The sequence below is a fragment of the Lepidothrix coronata genome, unplaced genomic scaffold (assembly GCF_001604755.1).
Source record: "Lepidothrix coronata isolate B3197 unplaced genomic scaffold, Lepidothrix_coronata-1.0 Scaffold44, whole genome shotgun sequence".
Taxonomy (NCBI): domain Eukaryota; kingdom Metazoa; phylum Chordata; class Aves; order Passeriformes; family Pipridae; genus Lepidothrix; species Lepidothrix coronata.
The window spans coordinates 452,311-473,679 of NW_016690224.1; the positions used below are offsets into that span (position 1 = coordinate 452,311).

A 21,369-nucleotide genomic window follows, 5' to 3' on the forward strand; every position below is an offset into this window, starting at 1 on the left:
TATCTGAGAGTTTGCATTTAGTGATTAAGACATTATCCTTTGGTTTTACAGCTGAAGGGAATGAAACATTTTCTCAAGGGTATAAAGTAGGGATAAGAACACCAGAGTGTAAAAGAAGCTCAGCTTATGCTCCAGAACAATTCAGTGCAACCTTGGTGCCCTCACCTCACTTTGCAGGGCAGTGAGATCAGACTGAGTCATGGCTGGCTCTGCAACCACCTTCTGCAGGAGATACACTGAGGCCTTTTTACTCTCAAGCTCTCTGGGCATTTTTTCAGTAACCAGGTAGGAATTGAAATTTATCTCCTCTTCCAGTTTCTTCATTAAACCTTAAAAACAAATGAAATCAGTGTGTGACTATAAAAGCAATGTAGCAGGTAATTTAAGTTTGATTTCCCCAACACACTGGAGTTTTTAGCAGCTGATTACAATAACAGCAGCATAACATCTGAGTCTTCTTTTCAGTGCTCAAAGAAAGGGAGTTACTTGATTTAAATTTTTAATCTGGATGTTAAAACAATACAGTAGGTGTTATTATGCACCTCTAACATACAACTATTAACTCCTTGACAGATTCTTTTCATCGATAAACAAGTAAATCCCTTCTAACATGAAACTCCAGCTGAATCAGATGCAAAATTCAACACATGGCACTGATATAAACTGCCATTAAACCTTTATCTGTACAAAAATCTGAATTTGACCCAGCTCATGTACAGATTTGTTATATCCTTGGAGCTTCATCTTTAAAATAAAGCTTTTTTTCCATCTGGCATCTAAAAAGGCCTTAAAATGGGCAGAGTTTAATGTATGCCTACTTTAAGGGTCTTTTATATTGCTGGGACACTCATACAGGCCTCCCTGTAAATAGCCACTATTTTTTCTTATAAGAACAAATGTTTAATCTCAGGAAGCTTATAGACTGAGAATGCAGAAAATAACAATTAAATATAAAATCAAGAAGAAATTCTTGAATAATGGCATTTATAAGTTTTGTTCTACACAAGCTTAATGCATCTATATCTTACCATGTAAGACTTGGCTCTTGTACAGAGAGTAATTCAGTCTCCTTAACAGTTAATTTATAAATAAACCCAAGTACATACAGATAAGAACAATTCACAGGTAGAAAAATGCTACAGAATAAAAGGAAACATCTATTTAAATTACATTGCAGAGTCTGCACTGACAACAGGCAGTTTAGTGCAATTACTCCTCTGAGACAACTGTGCCAAGGACTACAGGAGTTGGAAGTTACATGTCAGATGAGAGTGGGAACGTGTATTTCAGAGCAGTTTTTATGATCTAGATGACTAAAAGGTAAGTACTCCTGGTTCTTTTGCTTTATAAGATAGCTTGCTGGAGTTGGGGTTTTTTGTTCTCTCCATATTTAGGAGAAGATGGAATTGCAATGAAAATTGCCAAGAAAAACAAGAAGTTGACAATTTTCTTCTCTTTCATTTACTGCACAAGCAGAGAAGAGCACACAGATACAAAAGTACAGCTGATGTTGCTGAAACGGAGATGGGAAAGGATGTAGATGAAAGCAGATTTTGGTTCTCAGGCTAAAGAGCCTGACTGATAAAACAAGGTCAAAATGAAGTGAAACAGCCCAGGAAAAGGGGCCCCCTTCATTCTGCTGCTCTTCACCTCTCCCACTCTGCCCTGAGAGATCCTCCTCACCCCCTGCTCCCAGCCCAGGCTGCCAGGAAAGCTGCCAGAGGGGAAATAAGCCATTAGCTCTTGAGAAAACCTCAAGAACTGGAAGAAAGAAAACAGACCCTGGGGAAAGCAGAGCTGCCAACAAAGGCAAGTCAACACAAACTAAATATGAGTGGGAATTCCTCTTTTCCAGCAGTTTAGTTTGTTGGTTTCTGCATTTATAGAAAGCAACATTACAGCAGGACCTTCTCCCCTTGGTGGAGAGGCCATTTATTTCATGCAAAACAGCCCCCACACTGGTTTCAGAGTGGGAAAACCAAGTTACTCTGTGTATGGAACAGCCATCGTGTCCTTGGCACTGCAGCTGCACCTGAGAAACACACTGGGACTTCCTGGGAGAGATTTCCCAATTCTTTCTTCCACAGGAATTCCATTCCAATCCTCCTCAGCCCACCACAGAGCGGGGCAGGAAGGACCACATTTTAGTGTCTCACTAGAAATCTCCCACCTCTGCAAATGCAGCAAAGCTGCTTCCCACATCCCCTGGGAGCTGAATTATCACCTCAGAACTCACTGGAACACAACTCCCAACCCGATATTTATGCCCAAGGTCTGTGGTGTGGAAATCAATGTGATATTGATTATTTGGATATGAAATATTAATATTTTAATTAAATAAAATTAACTTCTTGGTTAATATCTGCATATATAACCTATACTTTATTTCTTGTGCTGTTCCAATTTTCTGATCAAAATGTGCAGCCCAAAGGATTTGTCGTAGACAATAAACTTAGCAAAGAACCACAAGAGCTTTCATAAGAGCAGGGACCTTTTGACTTCATGGGCTATAACCTTGATCACTATCTGATTTATTTCCCAAATAACCTCAGAGTTGCTCCCAGCTCCTGTCACACCCTGACTGGTTCTTGTGCTTATTCCTGACAGTGCAACGAGCAACAAAGCGAGTTAAAACCTGATATCTTGATGGGGAAAGACATGATGTCAACATCCCTTATGACTAATGTTTCTTCCCTAAATACATTGGATATATTTTCCCTGCTCTTCAATTCAACATATGGAGAAGTAACTACTGAAGAGCTACTTTAGCTGCTTAACAGAGCCTTAAAAACCCAAACATGGAGCAGCTCTTGGTTCGGGCTTTTGGGGGTTTTTTGTTTTGTTTTTTACAGTGAAAAACATTCTTTTGCAAATTCCCAGGCTAGAGAGGGGGAAAAAAAAAAAAGCCATCATACTTCAAATCTTTCCATTACACATATAAATTCTGTTTTTAATGTTTCAACATTGACTTATGGTTACAAAACGTACACACGTAAGCGGCACAGAAATCTGGCTCTGTGCCCTAAGGTTATTTTAACAAGGTTCTGCCAACCACGTATTTACATGTGCAGAGCTATTCAGAGCAACTCCTCATGTTTTCCATTCAAATATTTTCTTAATAATAATAATAATAATAATAATAATAATGATAATAATAATAATAATAATAATTATTATTATTATTATTATTATTATTATTATTATTATTATTATTATTTCAGAGAGAGGGATGGGAGAAAAGAGTTTATTCCTGCTTGCTCAGTTATGTAGAGGAGAGGCGACTTTCTCTGCATAATTCTGCTGGTGGACTTTAAACTTGATTCACCTCACGCTCAGGTTCCCACTTCTTTTCCCACTATAGGGATGCCAACTGCACATCCTGGACCAGAACCATTTGCAACAGGACTTCAGTTTTTTAAAAGGGGGGAAAAAGAGAGAGGGACCCTCATTTTATAGATTCTCTGCCAATACTTTGTTCAATATCACATCAGAAGGGCACAACAAAGGCATGGCTGGAATAGACTTCCAACATCAAATCCCTTTCTGCAGGGACTGAAATGATTCCCTCCACAGCTTCCAACGCCAGCACTTCCACTTTCCCTTTCTTAAACAGGGATTTTAAACAGGGATATTAAACAGAGGCCTGGGACATGCAAACACTGACAGATCAATCATCCCTTCAATATATCCTTGAAAATCTGAAAAGCTTCCTGAATTTGCCACTGTAAATTATGCTCTCCATGTTTATAATTATTACTGGAGCTCTTTGAAACCTCTCTGACCTTTCAGAGTTCTTCTTGAGTGTTGAATTGTCACAGGCTGCAGTGATGGACATCTCAGAGCCCAAACCAGGGGCAGTGGGACTCTGCTCTTGCATTTTCTCCCAGAAACAAACACATGGATATCACCTTATTTACGACACTGGGAGCTCCTGTTCCCCCATTTTTATACCTGACTCACAAGTTCTTTGCAGAGTCACTTCCTAGGAAAGAGCCTCACATTCCATAAACACATTGCATATACATTATTCCTGGAGGAATGCCGTGGAATTTGGCTATTCCTTAAAATAGAACCTGTTGGCATGGGCTTGGCTTCCTAAGTGATTCCAGTCACTTCAAATCAACAGTCTCCTCATTATTCAGTCACTTCCCTATTTTTATTTCCCCAGAGATCATTTGCTATTTTCTTGCAGGAATCTGGTGAAAATACTAAACAAAAAAGAGCCAAACCCCACTGGGTGATGATTCCACTTCTTTCTAAACCTTCCACTAAACTCCTTGGAATCCTCTTAACAGAGGTCATGTTGAATTTTTGCTGCCTTGTTTGTTCTTCAAAATGAGGTGCAAGAGTCAAAGACCTTAAAAACAAATTATCTTAAAACTGCTTAACCCTCCCCTTGCATCAATTGTCAGTGACTTTATAATAAATAATATCTTCTAAAGACGGAAATAAAGTTCCATCTGAGCCAGTCTCTTTTACCAAATAATTCTAGAACTTTAATTCCAATGTGGTCTGTAGTTTTGGAGGAGATCATTTAACCTTGGAATTTTAGGGAAAGGTGGTTCTGTGAAAAAGAAAAATGCTAATGTTTTCTATCAAATGGAATATATAAATAATAGCTTGCTAACTTTCTATTTTTCATCAAGAATGAAAGAAAATAGACATCTGTACAAAGCAATTCCTCCTTGACCGGTGTCTGTGAAGTTCCCAGTGTCCTAAATCTATTACTACACATAAACTTAATGAATTTTATAAATTACACATTTTACTGTTTATCAACCATCATTTTAACACATTCTTTAATCAATATTTCCAAGCTACTCATCCACTTTTTTCACATTTTCGCCAATAAAGTGACGAATAATGTTCTGCAAAGTAGACAGAGATGAAGAATTTCAGTCATTCAGTTTGTTTAACAATTTGTGTTTGTGCCAGCAGAGATAATCAGAGCAAAAAGGTGGCAATCTTGGAGAGAAAGCATGAGCTGGGTTATGGTTACTCAAACTGGTGGCCAGTGTTAATAAAAATATAACTCATATCCAGAACAACAACAGAAGAAAACCCTCCAGAATCTGCAAATTCAGGTTATTCAGGGCTACCAGCAGCAAATCCCTTTCTAATTGAACAACATCCTGAGTAGTATTGAAGTTAAGAAATAGGGAAGGGCTGAAGTCAATAAACAGGGAAGGTTCTGTGAAACCATCATCAATTTTAGTCTCCAGAACAGCTCATAACAATCAGTGATACAACACAAAGTCTTCTAAATATTATGTTTCTAGGAGTTAAGAACCTGCTAACCATAAGCTGTATTTTCCTGGCACATTCAAGCAGACTCATGCTAATTATATGCTAATGATTCTCAGGAATACATGGGAGTTGCATTCTTTAAAGAGTTCCTTCCCATTTCTTTAAAGCACTTCATCCTACATTAATTATGAAGTCATCAAATCCATAAGACAAACAACAAAGCTTCTACTCATGAACAACTTCTAACATTTTATCTTGGCTAGGAAGTAAGAACGGAAGTATTAAAACAGTGAAATATTAAAAACTGAAGAAATTTCTTTTAAAGGAAAGGATCTCACTTCCAGTGAAACTCCAGCTGTTGGACTGTCAGCAGACAAACTACACTGCTATGAGGAGGCAGCTGAGGCAGCCAAAGGGAATCTTCAAACTAAAATACATTGTGCTAACTGTAACCCAACAAAGCTTTTAAAATAACTGGAAGCTTTTAAAATAAATGCACTATGCAGTGCGCTGTGGTCACCTAATTTCAATTATTAAAAAAACAGTTGGCTTTCTGTAATTGCTGCTACAGGCAGTGCCTTTGTAACTCCAGTGGGGAAGAGCAATTACAGAGCTGAGTCCTGAAGTCTTTGTCTGGGCAAAATTTCAACACAAGTTTTCTTAAGTAATGACTCCAAGCTTTGCTTCGGAACATCTAAATACTTTCTGTTTTCCCCTGCAAGTAGGACTCAAGATAAGGAAATTAAATATGTTAACTTTATTTTCATCTCAATGATGACATGACATATTTACTGGCTTTTTATTATGTTACCTTTGCTTCTGTGAACTGAACCCATCAAGTTTCCATTGGCCTTTAAAAAACTCAGGAACTAAAACAGAAATGTTGATACAGCTTTGCTGTATAAACTCTCTGATAGCTACTGCAAAAAAAGGAGCAGTTATAAAATCCACTGCAGGGCCCTGTGAGTGAAGAAGATGGTTCAGATACTCCCTTAGTTCCACTTGTGGTTCAGTGGCTGATGAGCATCATAAAAAAATGAAGTAAAATTACAAAGTAATAACAACACGAGGTGGAGACTGAAAAAAACTTCTTTAACTCAGAGGAGCTGCCAAAGCAGTTCAGTGATGCAACTGAAACAGCAAATGTTCTTGAAAGAGTAGGACAATGACTTGGTTTACTAAATTTCAATTGAGAAATAGCCAGATTCTATAATTTTGGAATTAATTTATACATGTTTCTATGGCATGTTTTTCACCACAGTAACACAGAATTCAACTGGAAAAGCCCCATGGAAGGGACAGGTTATCTTCCATACAATAAAGTATTTCCCAATAAATCCACCCCAATACCTGCATGAACAGCACATAAAACCTCTGTCAGTCCTGTGATGTGTTATTAATAATCAAATGTGAGGAATAAACTGAAAGGGGTCAGTGATTTGCAAAGATCACACATGTCTGAAACACTGAACCCTCAAAAATTATCCTGGAAGGTCCCTCCAAACTCAGGAGATTTTATGATTCTGTGACTCTAAACTGACTCTCAGTTTTGGTGTCAAATTGCCTGGATAATCCTTGGAACATTTCCTTCAAAGTGATTAAATCACCAGAAACCTGGAGGTTGTCAAACTGTCCTTTGGAGACAGTCAGTTACACATTTCTCTAGTAACTGCAACTCCTTGCACCTCCTGTTGTTATAGATGAGCATGTAGAACTAACTCACTCCACAAGGCATAGAATTTACTTTGCATTAGTTATTTTCAGTCTGAGATATCACTGAAAACAAGGAGAAGTAATCTTGCTGTTATTAATGTAATTCAGCAACATACAGCTCAATAAATTACAGTTGTATAGAGAGAACAAAGAATGTTGATATATAAACAAATATACTAATATATAAATATAGAGGCTTCAACATATAGATATATCTAGTATCTACATATTTATATCTATATATCTATAATCACACACATTAAAAGAGTGTGCTGTGTATATAAATATAATTAAATATAATCTACAGTCTATTAAAAAAAGCTGAATTAGGAAATAGCTTTATTTTTGGTACCCTACAAAACTACAGCACAAAATTGCACTGCAATAAGAAACAGGCCTTAAAGCTTTTCAAACAAATATTTTATAGAAGGTAACTAGAAAAAACACTGAATAAAACAGTATTCAATGTATTTGTCCATTCACTGAGAGCATTTTTAAGAAGCAGTATTTCACCAATGCCCAGTTACAAACACAAAAGGCATAAAAGCTTAGAAAAGACAAACTTCTTACTGAGCAAGAGGTTTTGATTTAATTTCTGCCAGAGAAGTGTAACCCCTTCGTAGATCACCACTTACTTTCAGGTTTTGAATCAGCTACTGCATCCTGCATCTCCTTCAGCTGGAGCTGGGCTCTCTGCAGCCTCTGCTCTGCATGGAACAACTTTGGAGAGAGAATTGGACACACATAAGCTCATCCCTTGGAAATACATATTCAAACAACTAAACCAAAAGAGCAAAAGAACCCCAAACAGAAAAAATGGCAGCTCTAAGCATCTGGTGAGGATCTGTTTCACAAGGGAATGTGCCAGACCAAATTTTCAACACTTGGCCTGGGTTTATTTGATATTCCCTAATGTTAAATGAAGAGAGGATTCTTGTTCTCCCAAGTGATACTTTATGGCAGAACTTCATTCAGCAATTTTCAACCAAAATTATAAGTGGCTTGAGCATTACAACAACAACAAAAGGCAGCAAGAATCAGGATTGCAGGCGGTACCTGTCCTTATCCTACAGTCCCTGCAATGCAGCTGAGTTGTCACAGCAATCCACCGTCCATCCCAAGAGCAGATGGAAAGTTTCTTGCCAAACAACCCCCAGCTGATTTGCATTTTTATGATTTATGGAGATGTGTACTAAGAACTGGAATTAGCTGGACGTCACATTCATTTTACTTGTGATCTCATGCAGGTTCAAGCAAAGACCCAACAGCCTGAGAGCTACTAATTCCCATTGATTCCACATGCAGACACAGACTGCAATACAGGAGATCTGGGGGGTTTTCCCCTTTTATTACAGTGTTGCAGTTCAGGCTACAGAATTTGGTGAGATGGTGTAACAAAATGGCACCGGATTTTATGAAAGTACCTTGTTTTGACAACATAGGTCAGGAATAAAACCCACCCTCATACTCAGAGGTGCTGACATCCAATGTGCTGACAGCTTCCAGTGCTTCTCAGGACACCACTTTTGTCAAACTCAGGGACCAAAACCCCAAGGTTGCTCCTGAATACATATTCCCCCCACCAAGGGAGAAGCTGAGGTACTTGCTGTGCTGCTCAGCCCCTGAAATCTTGGTGCAGATGCACAGAGATAGAAATCAAACCAAGGAAACATTTGCTCACTCCCATAAATATGATGAGTTCCCTTTGGGTGCTCCGGCAGTAAGTCATGGAACGTTTCCTGGGAACGCTCAAGGATGATGTCAGTGGCAGCTGAGGCAGCCAAGTACCTTCACTGTGCTGTTCAAAACTTGCAGGGTCAAGCCTCTTCCCTTAAAACCTACATAGATCTTTTAAATGGGATTTCATTTTCTGGGGTCGGGAGAAACTCTCTACTGTTGGTCCTGCTGTCTTTCTAAAATGCCTGATTCCCAAACAAATGTCCACAGCTCTTTATTTTAATAGGTATGTTTTCATGTCAGTACCTGACTTTTTTGTTCTTGTTTCTGTTGGGCCAGAGATTCTTCTCTCTCTTTTTCCAAGCGGAGCTGTCTTGCTATTTCAAGCATCCGTTGATGATTTTGTACTGTCTCCACCTACAGCAAGTGGATAAATAGTGCATGTTGCTGTCAGATAGTTGAGAAATACATTAAAGGGATCATATGTCTCACAAGCCCACTTAGCACTTCCTTTCCGTGCACGTTACTACTCAGAAATGACAGCAAAGTACTGGACTCGAGATTCTTAAAAGCCCTGGACTGAGGCCTGGGAGATTCCCTGTAGGTCAATTAGTTACTCGACTCCTTCCTAGACATACAGTATGTTTATCTTAATCCCTGTTTGCATTCCAAAATCAGAGTTGCAAGCCAAGGATTATGACACTGAAACGGAACAGTGTTACTTCTCTTATTACCCTCTTCTTGAGACGCTCTACTCTTTTGACCAGTTGATCTTTCTCCTCTTCCATTGCGCTGATGTCCTGAAAAGCAGAAAAAAATACATAAATAAATATTAATTTATTTACCATGTACGCTGGATTGGACTAAATTCTCTTCTAATTAATATGAAAATCAGAATTCTTCTCTGAATATACGGAGGTGGTTGTAATTTTATTGATCTACGATCAGAACACCCAGGATTCCAATCTCTCTTACTTCCCCCACAGTTCCCACTCCCTCTGTGCTAACACTCCTCATCTGCATCCCTGAGTATTAGTGTGAACATTTAAGATAAATGCAGGTGGATTTCTCTAAAATAAAAACAAACAAACACACACCACCAAGGAAAAATCAGCACGAATTCAACATCGGATGCAGTCTGACATATGTTCTTAATGTCACCATCATTACCCACTTCCTGGCAGACCATTCTGCAAGAAGCTGCATATGAGGGATGTCTGCTGCCACTTTTTGTATTAGAACTGTGTTAAAAGAAACACTTTCTAGTGCTGAAATATGTATCTGATTATTATTTTCCTTTAATCCTATTTTACAACAGCAGGACTCCACAGATTGATAGTTATGAGAGAAAGGGAAATAAATTCTCCAAATGTACATCTCAACATTTGCTTGGCTTGTCTATATGTCCCCTGGAAAGCTGTACACAGGCTTAATTATTTTGCTGAAACAGGGCAAATATCTTTACTTAACACTTTATCCACACGGGTTCATCATCATTGTTGACTTAAGCTCTTAATTCATTCAACACCCTCTGGAATTATTACCCTGTATCAGGAAAGCAAAAGGTTTTGTATGAGTTTGCATTCAGAGGAAATGGAGTTCTAATATTTGGAAATCATGCTGAACAGAGTCTTGGCAGCCTCATTCCCCAATCTGCTCCAGAAAGCTCTGCTCTGAGCACGAGCAAAGACTTTCTGCTCTGTTTGCCAACACAGCACAGTTTCCAAAAGGCAGCTGCAGAGCCCACCAGCTCTGGCCTCTACAACTTACAAACCCAACAAAAACGTGGCTTCAAAAAACAACCAAAGAAAAGCTGTGCATTTTTTTTTTACCCTTCTTATCTCTGCAGTGGATAAACCAGATATTTTGAGATGCTCATACTCCTTATGCAGGTTTTTAAATGCTTCCATGAGTTCTTCATACTACAAAAGGAAACAGAAATCGTGCAGAATGAGCTCTGTGTCTGGGGATTTTCAGATCAACACATCACTTTATTACTATGATAGTATATGTAGACATAGAAATATGGTGAGAAAAAGAATAAAATGCACTTTTTTCACTGCAAAATCTTGTCAACTTATAAAACAGAAACTAAAAAAACACAGTGCATTATCTTGCATTTAAAGGTCCAATCAGAATTTCACAATTTCTTCAGTATTTTCATCTCTTCCCTTGTAACACAACAGTGTATTTTCAAAGCAGAGAGATAAGATGTTAGCTGAGAGGGACAAATCCATATTAACAAATTATTCTCTCTTACAGTAAATCTGTGTATATCACATCCATACATTTATCAGCCCAAAAAGGAAGAGCCTGACCTAACAAAACACTTGACTGAAGCCATGGGGCTTGAATTTGCAGAGTGGCCCAAGAGCACAGCTGAGGTAACACGTGAGGAGTGGCTGTGACACGTTGCATAACCCAGGTACCTCACAGGGACTGACTGATGCAGCTCAGCACTCAGGGAGAAGGAGACAGTGTGCTACTTCCACACCAGCACAGTGCCCACCAGGAATCTTAAACTGAGAGGCAGTGTGAAAGTCTGTGTGGGTAGAGAAATAACAGGGGACAGAAAGAGTTTAGAAATATGGAGAGGAAATAAATTTAGATTCGACTCGGAGAAATGCAAGCTGAGGTATAAGGGAAGATAATCTCCACAGAAACAGCCATTCAATGAGATGGAAAAATCTAAAAAGAGAATATCAAGTCATTTTTTTACTTCCTGGAAAGAGAAGTTGATACGAAAGTTGAACACAAAATGGCAACAGCAAAGGCCAGTTCAAACAAAGGCATCAAAGCCCTGAGCAGTGAAGCAGCAATTCCATTCTATAAAACCCTGGGGAACCAGCATCCAGAGTGCTCTGCTCAGGTCTGGTTGTTGCAGTTTCAAGCACGGACTGACAAGCTGGAATGAATTAAAAAAAATAGCAATAAAATGGCTACTGAGAAGAAGATAAAACCACAGAGAAAGAGCTGCATTGAATGGCAAATAAAGGTGTGATAAGGAATGCACAGGCTGGACAAGGAGGAACAAGCTAGGAGTGAAAACCCAGCTGTTTTCCATGATGCCACTAAGGCACTGTGGAAGTCCTTGAACAAAAATGAAATACCAGGTGGTCCCTGAGCAAGTGCTTTCACCACTTCTGCTGTCCAACAGCTTTCCTTTGTGTGTCTCTACCTCTGTCAGAAGAGGAGTTTAGGAAATCTTTTCCTTAATGGACACAAAATTTCAGACCAATGGTAGGACTCAAACAAGGGCAGAGCACAGTTTGATGGATCATAACAAAGGGAAGGCTCTCACTTTTCACTGTGGGTACCCACACATGCACCTGGAATATGGGACACACTCAAATGACCAAAGAACACACAGGTTCCTATATGGAAAGAAAGATTCCTGGCAGCTGGGAGCAATTCACTGAAGACTGGACAACTAAACTAATGCCTGAAGTTGCTAATTTTTGAAATTTTAAACTGCAGCCAATCCAACGTGTAAATCTCAACACAGTGGGAAGGTGGCAGGTATGCTGAGTATCTTGTATAAATAATTTTAAAAAGTACATTTGAGTTTGATTCTACACAGCCATAAAACCCAACTGTGTTATAAAGTGTCCAAACCCTCAATATTTGAAATTTTTCTTAAAAGACACCACTGCAAGCCTGTATCTAAATGATTTAGGCTAAATTCTTTAATTCATTAGTATCTAAATATTTGCGTTGTCATGTTAAACTGCAGTAAGGCATTCTATTACCCCAGCTTCTGTTTTGAATTAATCAGCAGGGTATTAGTTTAATAAGATGGTTCTATTACTGTAATTCCAAAAAGGAACACATCTTATGTAATGGAAATTATGGAGGTGGATATTTATACATATTAAGACTGTGACATATGAAAAAACATACAATCTGAATTGATTTCTCTCTTTACTACTTCTGCTGAGTTATCCCAAGTTATAAATCAAATATTGGTAGAGGTAACAAAAAACCAAAAGGCTTGGTCAAGCTTCAGTCAGACTGTTCAGCTTTGCTGGTGCACAGTTAACAAATCAAGTTACCTGTTACAAACACTAAAAACCACTGTGGTTTCATAAAACAAAAGTCACAGAAAACTGGATAAAAAAAATTTAAGTAAATATGTACCTCAGATAATACAGATATAAACCCATAACTTTGGTTCACTTGAAGTTTTACAATTCAAACCCACCCAGTCTGACTATCTAAAATCAACATTCAATGCTCACAAAAGAAGTGGGAACATAATAAGTAGGAATGTCAGCACAGAGAAGAGAAATCTTTTACTTATTCACAAAAAAATAAATGGTTGAAGCAAAAGCAGAATAAGGCTAATACAAATATTAGGCATTAGATACTATCAATTGACAATCATGACTACCAAATACAATCAATTGATAATTAGGAGACATTGGCTTTTGGTGACAACATTTTCTGGACTGCTTTGAAGTGGTAATTTACAGTTAAAAACATAAATGTCATAGTTCATAAGAAAAAAAGATGTTAAAAAATTAAGAAATAAAAATCTGTCTAGGGCAACATGGCTCTGGACACGATCTGGCACCCAGTACTTAATGGGCTGAAAGCCTTTCAATTCAATACTGCCTATTAATTTCCAAATTCAGGGTTATTGGAAGGAAAGTAGTCAAGACATCTATTTCTTATTATGAATCTTTGTTCATCCTCTATGCCAACATTACTCCCAGATTCTTTCATCCCTCCTCCCACCGGCACTTTAATTCATGTAAAACGTTGGTGCTCAAGAAAAACGGTACCTGTTTGTTGATGTCAGCCACAGTATCATCCTGGAGAAACTCTGCTGGCACTTCCAGTTTCACTAAGAAACGTGCCAGGTAAGCTCTTTTCTTGAGTTCATGGGTCCTCTGCAGAAGCCAGTGTAAGAGAGGATGAATGACAGGTTTGCTCCCAGTAACCAACCCCTGGCGAAAAGCACTTCTGTGTGACAATGACAGAGAAAACACCAAAAAATCTCAAACTAAGGAATGCTGGCTTGGAACAAAGAATTTGCAATGTTTTGAAGCTCCTTCTCCACTTGACTAATGATTTTCTTAATTCTGTTAAAAGAGAAAATGCTCATGATGAGGCTGAAAGGATTGGGATTGTTCAGCCTGGAGGAGAGAAGGCTCCAGGGTGAGAAGAATCTGAAGGAGCCGACAGGAAAGATGGAGGGAGACCATTTACAAGGGCCTGGAGTGACAGGACAAAGGGGAATGGCTTTCCACTGACAGAGAGTAGGGTTAGGTGGGATGCTGGGAAGAAATCCTTCCCTATGAGGGTGGGGACGCTCAGAGAAGGTTGCCCAGAGAAGCTGTGGGTGCCCCATCCCTGGAAGCGTTCAAGCCAGGGTGGATGGAGCTGGGAGCAACCTGGTCTAGTGGGAGGTGTTCCTGCCCATGGCAGAGGGTTGGACTAGATGGTTTTATGGTTTTTAAGATCCCTCCCAATCCAAACCGTTCTGGGATTCTGTGATGGCAGTTTGCAATTTCGAATCCCCATTCTGCTCCCTTGAGGCAGATAAAACCCCCATAACGCACTAAAAGGATAAAGCCAGGAGGGACGACTCCTGGTTCCCCGCGGCAGTCTCGGGGAATGCCGGCAGGGTGGGCGGGGCGCGGGACTTGGGCATCACCTGGCGCAGGTGAGTCGCTCCCGCCTCGGGCGCTGCGGGGACGGGCCGGGCCGGGCCGACCCTGCCGGGCGGGCAGTGCCCTCTGCCGGCAGCGCCCGCCACTGCACCTGCCCAGGTGTGGCACCGCACCTGGCACCACATCCCGCATCCACAGGGACACGGCAACAGCTCTGGCACCGCACCTGGGATCCCATCCCAACCTCCACAAGGACACGGGAACAGCTCTCACCTGAACTAAAGGTCACTACCACATGAGCAGCAAACAACGTTTTCATGGTGTTTGCAGGTAAAAGGATACTCACAGGTCTGACACATTCCCTGGAGGTTTGTATTTGAGAATTCCAAGGAGACTCAGCATTCTTTTAGCTGTTTGTTCTGGCAGCTCCTCTCTAATGTCAACAGCATGCTAAACAGTTTGTAGAAATTATTTAATTAATGACTTATAGGTAATAATAATTATTATATCATAATATTACTAAATATTGTAATTATGACATTACTTATTTTATAATAATTTGTTAATTATTACAATTATATTGTTAACTATAATTAATTATAATTATTATATACTTCTTTGTCCAAGTGGTATCAATTAACTGGCAACACTAAAAGAATTTACTTTATTACTTTATCAAATGATAGTGAGATACTCTGCACAGAACATCCCTTTTATCACCAAACTTCAGTTCTCTTCTAATTTCCTCCAACATGCGTATTCAGGTAAATTCTTCCTAAATTACCATTCTCCCTGCTGACAGGAATCATCTATGCAGACACTCTGAACACATCCAAGAAGGAATTCGGGCATCCTGGCACTCCAAGGCACAGGTATCTGTGCCCCATATGTGTGGACATGTGTGTGTGCAGGGCATAGCCTGACCTTGCCCTAAGAACATGAAGGTTCTCAGTATGAACCAACATCTGTATCCTGAATTTCACAGGGAAAACATCCAGTGATCAGTCTCTGGGGACAGGGATCCAGTCCCTGCCCCAGGGAACATCTGCTGCTTAGCAAATATTTTTATACACTCAGATGTATTGACAGGAAGGATTCTTGCCAGGCACATTTATTCCAGGAAGATCCATACAAGCTGTTTTGAAAAACCAAGCACGCTACGGGATTACACTGAGACAGACCCAAAGAAAAGCACATTTCAGTGTCAAACCCACTGCAAGAGGTGTGAGCAGCTCTGAGCGCCCCCCTTACCTTCGGGTCAATCTCGCCCAGAACATCATTGAGCAGCTGCAGCAGCTGCACCGACTCCAGGGAGTCAAACGAGATTAAGTTGTAGTTCTTCCTGAAGGGCTCCTGATTGAGCTTCTCGACAATGAACTGCATTTGGTCACCCATGGCGGTGTCCCGGGGGGCACCCGCAGAGGACACACGGTGGGTGTGGGGGCGGTGAGCTGGGCCCTGGGGACGGGGCGGGCCGGGGGGCCCGGGCCGGGCCTGGCGATGAGGCCCCAGCGGAGCCTCCCGGCACCGCGGGGACGGTTGCCGGGATACGGCGCTGACGTCACTTCCGATGCCACGGCGGAGCGGCGGGAACCGGGACCGCGCCGGGCGGGGAGGGGGCGGGGTCTGATAATGGAGGGCGGGGCCAGACTGGACGGAACGGCGTTGATTTGTGAGGGGGCGGGGCCGGAGCGTGTGTGGGCGTGGTCTAGCTCTGGTTGGGTTGTGAGGGGGCGTGGTCAGGCTGTGAGGGGCGGGCTCTGTCTGTGGGAGCGTGTCCGGGGTGTGGTCAGGGGCGGGGCGAGTGTGGGTGTGTCGGGGCGGGACCCACCGGGGCGGGACCCGGCAGGTCCCTCCGGGCTCTCCCGGCGGGTCTGGGGTTCTTGGACGGTCCTGGCGCGTTTCGTTGCCCTCGCAGCCGCCGCAGCCCGAGGAAGCCCTCCCGGTGGCCTCGCGGTGTGCCCCGGGCAGCCCTTCCCGCTCAGTCCCGTCCCGTCTCCTCCCCGCCGCGAACGTGCAGTGGCCGCGGCCGAGGTCGCTGTGGGGGCTCTGGGGCGGACACGGCACAGGGAAAGGCTCCCGTGCGGCTCCGTCACGGCACAAGTGCGAGGAACGGCAGGAACAGGTCCGAGATTCACCCTCCGCAGGATAAACTTGGCTCTGCGGCTCCTCCCGAGGGAGGTGGTTGTGGCGTGTGTAGGAGATGCACAAACAGATTGCTGCAGTTACCCAAGTAAGGTTTCTGGCAGGCTCTGACAGCACTAAGGGGCGTCGAGCGGGGCTGGTGTGGGTGTCAGGTGAATGTTACTTCATTCCTTTGAAATGGAAAGGTGTGCAGAGGATCCCTGTGGAATGGGAACGCCGGTCCCGCGCCAGGCTTCACCCTGGGGAAAACGGCAAATGTGTGTCCTCGGGGTTGGACATCAGTTTTCAACCTCGAAGTACCCATAAATATGTAGTGCATAAACCTGAAACAGGGACAGCGGCTCCAAAACCACCAAACAATCCAAACTAGATACATATTAAAGTGAAACTTGTTCATGAAATCTCTCAATCTGCAAGATTTTTCTTGCAGATCCTTCAAAAGCTGTGCTTAGACCTGAAATAGGTGGATTTTGGAGCCTCTCTGCTGTTGCAATTAGGTTCTTGGATAGTCTCAGAATCCCATGCGAGTCCCCAGATGATGGATTAAAATACGCAGTGAGTCATGTTAAATTGGTGCCAATTGAAATGCACAGGTTGTAAATCACTGCAGGATTTGACTCAGTAAGGAGCATAACTGTAATACTTTGCAATTCTAAGCACTGTGACTATCTTGGATGAGCTCTTTTTTCCTTCTGAGAAACAGAAAGCACTTCATAAAATGATTTAATCAAATGTAATCCCCTTCTTCACAGGAAGGCTGAGCAGTGACAGTGCATTGGTGTCCAAGCTTTTAACTGGTTAAACAATCACAAAGGGGATGGACGGGTGACTTGTGGTTGTTCATGAAAGCTGTAGGAGAGCCAGGAACATAATCCAGGTCTCTTGACTCCTGGATTTGAACTTTAAAACCAGATCATGTTTCCTTTGTTCTGTCAATCCATATACTGACCTTTAGGAATCGTATTTACCTACAAGTTCCCAGAAGAGATCTACTTTCCCTTGTCATGCTCTCCTGGTATCAATTACAGTTTTCTCTGGTGAGTATTTTGAGCATGTAGGACACAGAGAGAGCAAACGAAAATGGTATTTCTGCTGGAGGTGCTGGGGCCAAACCTGCTCTGTGTAGACTGAGTTAATGGGTTATAGGGAGTATTGCCTGTGGGTCCACCACCACTTAATCCTAGAGAAACACTGTTTCTGTAAATACCATTACACAGCTTTTCTTCAGAGGGGAGAGATTGTGCCTGTGGTGTTGAGAATGGAGAGGGGTCTGTGCTGGGTAAAGTGGGATGGTGCTGCTCTGAGATCCTCCTCTCTATTAGATTATTTCAGTCCCCACACTGAAAGGACTGTTCCCCTCTTCTCATATCTCTCTAATGTTAAAGAGGCAACAGATAAAGAAGAGGAAGGATGTACGAAAACTTTAGAAAATGCCAAGATAAGATGAAAAAAAGATGGTGAGATGGAAACCCATGAAGTCTGATTGTTCTGACTCTGGGGAAGGAGACCTCCATGACCAGAGATCATTAAAAGTGGACTGGCTGAGCTAAAAGTGGACTGGTCAACAACCAGCTTGTTGACCTGTTGGAAAGCTCAAGTGACTGAAGGCAGGAGCAAACTCATACACTGGAGCCCAGTTTTGTGGGACTTTCCAACTTGTGGGAGGTGTGGGAGATCCCTTGTCATCCTTTATGTTTTAGGTTGTCACAGTTCTTTCCTCCAACAGTTTTGTGCTCTTCATACGAGCAGCCCCAAGAGCCATTTTGCTGCCCCAGAGTGCCTCTCTTCTGCTTCATACTTACAGTCTGCAGTGGTGTCTGAATATAAAGAATTACTGCTTAAAAAAAAAAATCAAGGCTTAGCTCAGTGCCTTGACCTCTTTATCACAAGACAATCTTCACAGACATAAAAAAGATTATAAGCTCTCAGTGCAGCCTTGAGTAAATATTACAGGAAGCAGCTGAGATATTTGTTTGATGCTTAACTTGTCTTAAGTTATTTTAGTTGGGGGATGTGGTATCTGGGTCAGGTCTTACAGATTGAGGGCCAGTGTTCCAGCATATTTGTTCTATAATTCTGTGGTCATTTTCCACATTCCCAAGTTAGTTTGCGCAGAGAGTGATACAGGTTTTGAAACAAAGTTTCCTAATGACATGAGAGTTATTACAACTATTCAGCCCTATAGTTCCACCCTGCTCTCTGGACAGAGTTTATGTTTTATATTGCTTGGGAAAGGCTTATGGGAGCTGCTCATTGCAGAGGCAACGTGTGGCAGAAAGAGAACAGAGCCTGCAAATGAACTACTCAGAGCTCTCCAGACCTGCCTCATTGCTCCCTCCTGCCTTTCTCCTCCCTTTACAGCCACTGCTGTCTGGAAGCTGCAGAGCAGAGCTGTGAGAGAGCTCGACCACAGAGGCCAGCAAATCAGAGCGGGACGAAACCTGAGCAAATGAAAATCCTGCTCCAGGGCCAGAGAGATCACCTTATATGGGAACATCATGGGAAAGAGATGAACCCATCCGGCCGAGCTGCTGAGGTCAGATCCCAAACAGAGGGGGGATGTTAATGTGAAAACAAGAGCATTTATGAAGAGAAGACACTTCTGCTTCACTTATGCAATCTGAGCCCTCCTGTTTGTCTCTTTTATTATAAACGTTGTGCTCTGTGTATGTACACATAGGTCTGGCTGTGTTACATTAAAATTCATTTCTTTGCGGTTATTTTGATACCTAAATGCATCCCAGGTCTGTTTCTGGTGCCCACTTACAGCTGTAGTGTGGTCAGCTAAAGCCTAAGGAGGGATCACTGATGGCTCAAAAAATGAAGCCTGTTTGTGCAGAACGCAGTTTGTTCCTGTGAGCTGAAGCATTTAAGACAATACCAACAGCCAGAAAGCCTGTCTAGTTTTGAATGTTTTGCCATGACTACAGCTGTAGGTGATTTAAAATACAGAAGGATTGGAAGAAAAATACTAGATCTGGTTTGTAGGGTATTTTGTGCCTTCATGTGAGTCTTCTGTTGCAAGAGAGAGGCCCCTGGTCCTTTTAACCTGAGTCTAATGGATTCTGACCCAAACTTGTGTCTTTCAGGCTCTGAGCCTGGGATTTACAGGTTCCACCTTGACAGCTCTGCATCTTTGCAGCCCCTACTCCTGTGTGTACAGTGTCAGATGGTGGCTTCACACCTCGCCTTGACCCCCTGGACCAGATGCCAATAGTTGGCTTGGAGCACAGTGTCCAGCTCTGGCTTGTCCGTGGCTCTGTGGAGTGAGAGAGGCCACAGGCAAAGGATGTGCAAAGTATTGGCTCTGCTGAGAGGAGTAGTGACTTCATCACTCCTTTTTAATCCCAAGACCTGGTGCAAAACCAATCTAAGACCAGATAGGGTGGTGTCCCATGCAATGGAAGATAAGAAGCTGGAGATCTCTGTGGCCATCGATGACCCCAGAGTTTGCTTTGCCACTGCCCTGTGTCCTGCATGGCCATTGCTACCCCTGTGAAGTGGGTGTTGTGTGCATCTGCCCAGTCCAGAAGAGCATTACACCTGCTTTGCACTGGTGTGAAGTGTTGGGTGGTGGAGTCAGGCCCAGAAGGAGGTCGGTAGGCCCCTGGTTTACATCCACTTAACCTCAGTTGTCCCAGTGTTTCTTCAGACTGGCAATGTCTGGTAGTACCGAGGAGAGATGGTACCATGGCAGCAAATGAGACCATTGATCTGGTGTTAGACCGTCTTGGAGGGTGGATGTGGTTGTGGGAACTCTGAGGTGGGAGAGTGGCATAGGATCTTATCTAACAAGGTGGGGTTGCTTGGACAGAGTTAACTAAGCGTCCTCTAAAAAACAGTCATGGTTTTGTTTCTTGCCATGCTGTCTGTTTTTGTTTCTTGTCTGAAAAATCAAAAATAACTCCATGGATTAATCTCAGATTTACACCAGTGTTTCTGAGATTAGAGTCTGCTCTGTAGAGTCCCTGTTCAAGGTCACATGAAATGGCAAGTCACCCCTTGCAGCAGATTCCAAGAACAATAAGATGTTTTAGGAATATGCAATAACTGATTGCCTCTAAAGGGCAAATTTTCCTCTGTGCTGCCAAGCTAGGGCTGTTCTCAGTGATAAGTGTTTGCTGAACAAAGTCTGCCGAGGTTCATGAAGTTGGTTTCATTCTCCTGGGAGGGCAGCAGGCCAGGACATTGAGCACACTGATCCCAATCACACAAACAATCAAGTCTGCAGGAAATTCAAGTTGCCTTCCTAAGGTTCCATAGCCACCTACTGCTGCTCAGAGCTGGGTTCCCACTGCCACTTCCAACAACATCGTTATCCCAAAGCACTGTTCTCCCGAAGGAAAAGGCTGAAAAGCTGTTATAACAGAGGATATAAATAAAGGAGCATTGAGCAGTTGCTTTGTATTTCTGTTCTGCTCTCTATCTGTTCTTCAGATCCTATTTTATCACCCTCCAGAAAAGTCTGTTGTTAACCTGACATGGTGCAAGCGCTTGTGGCTTGTTTTTCAAAGCAAACCTTTTATATCACTTTTATGTAGTGTGGAAAGTACCTTCTGAACATACAATAGTTTTTCAAAGTTGACAGTGCTTTTTATGAGTTAGAGGAGCTGGATGACATTCCTGTCAGCTTGAAAACAGAGCTGTCCTTCCTCCTTAACACATTCAATTCATGAGAAAGTGAAAATGTTAGACCAAGGTTTTTGAAGGAGAGAGACACAAAAATAGTCACTCTGAAAAGTTAACAACTATGTATTTTAAGCTCTTTTAAAGAAAAACATGGAGAGGACACCACCATTGGTGACAGAAAAACAAAGTCTAGGTACACAGCCATGCAGCATGGGTGAAAGTTTTTGGATGACATCAAGCCCTGTTGCAGTTAATTGGTGCTTCACCAGTGGCATCTGAAGGGTCAGGATGTCACCTCATGTTGTCTGTATCATTTGGGATGGGAAAATAGAATTTCTATTCT

At 42.1% G+C, this 21,369-nt stretch overlaps 2 protein-coding genes across 3 annotated transcripts in view; one reads left to right on the plus strand and one right to left on the minus strand.

Annotated features, from left to right (window-relative positions):
• IFT81 (intraflagellar transport 81) overlaps positions 1 to 15,792 on the minus strand; it is a 45,298-nt gene extending 29,506 nt beyond the window's left edge. For both annotated transcript variants that reach the window (XM_017814441.1, XM_017814440.1), the window contains exons 1-8: positions 15,504 to 15,792; positions 14,599 to 14,702; positions 13,422 to 13,602; positions 10,470 to 10,559; positions 9,372 to 9,437; positions 8,944 to 9,054; positions 7,596 to 7,680; positions 166 to 329 (exon numbers count right to left, since the gene is read on the minus strand). In XM_017814441.1, coding sequence (XP_017669930.1) covers positions 166 to 329; positions 7,596 to 7,680; positions 8,944 to 9,054; positions 9,372 to 9,437; positions 10,470 to 10,559; positions 13,422 to 13,602; positions 14,599 to 14,702; positions 15,504 to 15,647 — 945 coding nt within the window. In that variant the 5' untranslated portion in view covers positions 15,648 to 15,792. The remainder of the gene's footprint in view (positions 1 to 165; positions 330 to 7,595; positions 7,681 to 8,943; positions 9,055 to 9,371; positions 9,438 to 10,469; positions 10,560 to 13,421; positions 13,603 to 14,598; positions 14,703 to 15,503) is intronic.
• LOC108496840 lies at positions 15,753 to 19,229 on the plus strand. The gene is made up of 3 exons (XM_017813932.1): positions 15,753 to 15,924; positions 15,996 to 16,485; positions 18,759 to 19,229. Exons 1-3 carry the CDS (start codon positions 15,753 to 15,755, stop codon positions 18,961 to 18,963), a joined length of 867 nt encoding a protein of 288 aa, XP_017669421.1. The 3' UTR covers positions 18,964 to 19,229.
• The last annotated feature ends 2,140 nt before the right edge of the window (positions 19,230 to 21,369 follow it).